This window comes from Crocodylus porosus, unplaced genomic scaffold (assembly GCF_001723895.1).
Source record: "Crocodylus porosus isolate Cpor-Errol unplaced genomic scaffold, CroPor_comp1, whole genome shotgun sequence".
Classification (NCBI taxonomy): Eukaryota; Metazoa; Chordata; order Crocodylia; family Crocodylidae; genus Crocodylus; species Crocodylus porosus.
The window spans coordinates 53,918,849-53,923,228 of record NW_017728949.1 but is presented as its reverse complement, the minus strand read 5'-3'; the positions used below and the strand labels follow the sequence as shown (position 1 = coordinate 53,923,228).

At 41.8% G+C, this 4,380-nt stretch overlaps 1 protein-coding gene across 1 annotated transcript in view; it reads right to left on the bottom strand.

The window, feature by feature from the left end:
- ERCC3 (ERCC excision repair 3, TFIIH core complex helicase subunit) overlaps positions 1-2,248 on the bottom strand; it is a 31,433-nt gene extending 29,185 nt beyond the window's left edge. The window contains exon 1 of the mRNA XM_019553564.1: positions 2,179-2,248. Coding sequence (XP_019409109.1) covers positions 2,179-2,248 — 70 coding nt within the window. The remainder of the gene's footprint in view (positions 1-2,178) is intronic.
- Between the last annotated feature and the right edge of the window lie 2,132 nt (positions 2,249-4,380).

Genomic DNA, 4,380 nt, shown 5'->3' with positions numbered 1-4,380 from the left:
GGCTGCTGAGGGGGTGTCTGGGGGGCTTCGGGGGAGCGGGGGCGCAGTGGGGTTCACCCGCGCGTCTCTCACCGCTCTGGAGCCTAACTGAGTAATGGACATGTAGACACATTACTGTGCATTAAGTGCATTAATGCTCTGTGTGGGGACTGATTTGGGAACAATTTTAGTTCCAAGTCAGTCCACACACAGCTTTAATGCACTTTAACGCCTGCACATGTAGACACTTGCCTATTCCCACTTACTGCACAGTAAATTTAAGCCGGCGTAAATGCACATGTAGACATGCCCACTGTTAAGCAACAAGCTCCTTCTCAAACACAGGCCTGATAGCTCTTCCCTTCCATGGAAAATGTGGAATTGGAAATGCAATCTTGCTCTTCTGCAGAGGGCAGGGCAAAACACCATTTCTAGAAGGCTACCAGCTCAAACCCATAGATGTATAAACACAGGATCTACCTAGATCATCTAGGCCAGCAGTTCCCAAGTTATATTCTGGGGGTCTGCGCAGCATTGGTTGATAGTGTGCTAAGAACCAGCCGGTCACATGATGCTGGCTCCAGTTGTTACAGTATATTAAGGACAGCTAAAAATAAGTCACTCCCTGTCTAAAATTATTTTTCCACTTAAGTAATTACTGTAATTGCCCTATGTTGGGACCCTATGTAGTTGCAGACAGAAGGGAGCTGTTCCACACTATCATGAAAATGAGGCAAGGTGGCCGAGAGAACAGTTTTTCAGTTAAGATGGAACCCATATAATAAAAAAGCATAAAAACCCTAGTCTAGTCTGTCACCTAAGAAACACTGCTGGACTATTCCTTACAGTATGCTTTCCAGTATCAACCCCAGGCTAGTTTTAAATTGATCCTGCAATGGGTGATTTTTCCATTTCTCTTATGTGAAACTAATCCATAGATGTCTATTCTCTATGCTTTTACAGCTGCCATCAGGATGAGCATATAGGGTATATATAAAAACACCTACACTCCCAATATATACATTCTCTCAAATCTTTTAGTATATGAGCTGTGTGTATATTATTATTTCTTTTAGGTAATACCCAGAATATTCTAGGTGTAATCCAGACACAAGAAAGAGAAATTCCACCCCAGGCCCTGGTGACCCAATGATCAGCAGAGGGCAATAGTCACCCAACCCACCTCAATATTGGGATAAACTCCCCATGATCCACCTGGCCTATGAGGCCAAAGTTGTGGAAACCCCTGTCATCATGAACCTTGCTGGACCAGCCAGGGAACAGTCCCTGCTGATCCACAGCAACCTGCAGCACCACTGAAAAAAGGCTCCTTGTAGTTGACATACTCTGTCTCGATGGGCAGAGCACACATGGTGATATGGTACCATCAGTGGTCCTAATGCTGTTGGGAAACCCCACATGTCTAAACCCAGCCACAGCCTCTTGAGGGCTGATGAGGTGGATGAATCAGAGCCCAGAACCTCCTTGATCACCAGGCATCACTGCCATGATGCCAATCCTGCTGTGGACTTGCACATGCAAACTGGTTGGCCATGGACTGGAGGCTGTCGGAGCTTCTGAGCTTCCACATGGCAACGGTCACACGCTTCCCCATGATCAAAGGCGCTCTCCACTCAGTGGCCTGCTGATCAAATGTGGGCACCAGCTCAGAGCAGATTTCCATGAAGGTGACCCTGGGACATGAGAAAGTTCATCTGGAACCCCACGCACACTCTGATGACTCTCTTACCGCAAAGCATGCTGGGACATGGGCTCTCTTCAGCCTTCTGGTGGCAGAGCAACAGCGCTTCATGCTGATGCTTAGCTTGGAATGCTGGGAAACGTACGTCTCCATGCCTCTGGTCTACAACATTTCTGAACCGTTTCCAAACCAATGCCACTTGGAAAGAATTCAGTTATTTTGTGTGTCTGCACCCTGAATGATGCAATGGCTTATTACATCAGGACTGGTGGGTTCCAGCACCCCCCCCCCCCCCGGCTGAAGAGGGAATCTGTGCTGATATCTCTTCAAAATAATCTTTACTGCCTTATCCTGCATCTGTGCAAGAGAGTGGATAAAATGATCTTTGAGGTCCCTTACAACCCTCTGGCTCTCAGAGTTAGCTGATTTGCACTGAACTGCTCAAACTCTATTCCACAAAGCTAATACACCTCAAACCATCTACCAGAGATCCTTACATGGCAGAGATTTTGCTTTTCGGAGCAGGAAGATGTGAGGTCTATCTACATTGCTTACACATGGCCTCATTATGCCGGGTACAGCTCTGCCTTGAAGTCTTATACAGTAACAGATTTGTGCATTTGATATATAATTTTCAAAGCAAAAAGCCAAACACCACAAGAAAAAAATTGTCACTGATGACTAGAAGAGCTACACCAAAATGTAAATGACAAAGATTTGGGTTTGACACAACACAAGAGTAGCAACAATACATTGGCTTTATGCTGTCTACTAAGTAAGCCTGCTGTTTTATAAATCTATAGGCTGGATCCCAAATGGCTGTCATAATCACATTTGAAAATACAATGCAGAGCAGAAGTGAGATGAATGAAAAAGCAGTCAGTATTGACATCCAGTTTACCTCTCACAATAAAACTAAGCTGACTAGTCAAGTGGTGAATAAGTCATTTATATGTGGATTATAAATTTGGTATTCCAGACTGCAAAAGAAAACTTGTATTTTACACAGCTTTTCTGAAGCAGTAATATAAATATGTTTCAAAAATTGCACTATTGTGAATTTTGGGTGGCCGTGGATTTGTGACAATACTAGCGAGCAGCATTAAGAGGTGTGACAGTGAATACTGGGAGAATAATTTCGCTCAGGGAGTGCTACTGAACTGGCTTGGAAGCAGTGTCAAAGACAGAGATTAGTAAATTAACTTTAAAATAGTCCTGACCATTTTTCACACACATACCTTTTTTTCTCTCACAGCCAACACAACTGCTATTGAATCATTTTCTCAGTCTGGGAACAGCTTCTTTTTGGTGAGTTCAGAGCTCTTGCTGCAATTCTAACTGGCTATGCTTCCTGCACGAGAGACAGGGGTCTTCAGCACTTGCAGATACTGACAGTGAAAAGTACTTGTCTAAATGATGGTATTTTTAAATTCCTCTTCCTCTACACTTCAGAGCAGTAACCTATGGTCAGCACTAATTTAACTAAACGAATCACTGATAGACGCCAATTGCTGAAAGGATTTTATTTGCTATTGTAGACAAGGTTCAAGTCTGTAATTGTGTTCCTGAAGGACCTGATTCTAGAAAGTATTTAAGCAACCTTCCTGATTTAGGATGTTTCTCTGAAATCTGGGCCACCATTTTTTTTATTGATATTTAAACATCACCCACTCTATTGTAAGCCTTCTGCAATACTGTAAAATAAATACACTTCATAAGTTATCTGTCTTCTCAGTAACGTTATTTATCTATTATGTTAATTTTAATAAATGTATCTACTAGGGTAAATGGAATTTTTATTTGTGGATTAATCACCATAGTTTTGATATGTCTATGTTGATGCATTATTTACTATTCACTGTAAATTCTGGAAGATATCTGAGAATGCTTTCCTTAAGCTGCCCACGGTCTCACGTACCCAGTTCCACGGCACCGCTTGAAAACCTAATTTCATGTTAAGCAAGTGTTTTCATTCTAACAAAGGTAGAATATGAGCATTTGCTACTGGAAAAGTTACTACATGATCTTGTTTTTCTTAACGGGAGTTGTAAAATAGTTAGACAGAAATAGCCATGCTAGTTTGAAGCCGGGTAGAAGTTTTGGTAGAGATGCACCTTGTAGACTGAATCAGAAATGCATACGCTTTCTTGAGCTTTTAGGGCTACAATTCTCCCAGTAATGGTTAATGGTCGCTTGTTCTGCATTTGCTGCATCTCCAAATAGATATGTGTTATTGCCTTGCCATTACCAATTACATGGACTGTCTTGATGTTAACTGCATGACTTTCTTCTGAAAAAATAATAATTTTCCTTATACATGTTGCAAATTCAAGCAAAACTGAATTAGTTCATACGCTTCAGCATGTGTAGTACAGAGGAATTTTTCCTATCATTTCATTCATTCTGCAATTTCCTTCATTTCTGAAGGGATGAGGTTTTTATTTTATCTTTTATTTGGCTGGATTTTTTTCAGGGAGGGATGAGGTTGGGACTAGCTGATCACTTAGATTCTGAATCTCTGTGAGCGTGTCCACACAAGACAGTAAATGCACAGTAGACTAATTCTACTGCGCATTAGCACTTCACAGCAAAACCCATGCTAATGCACAGTAGAATTAGTCCACGATTCATTAGCATCACTAAAACAGCATGCACCGATGCTACTAAATTTAATACGCTGTAATTACGGCACATTAATG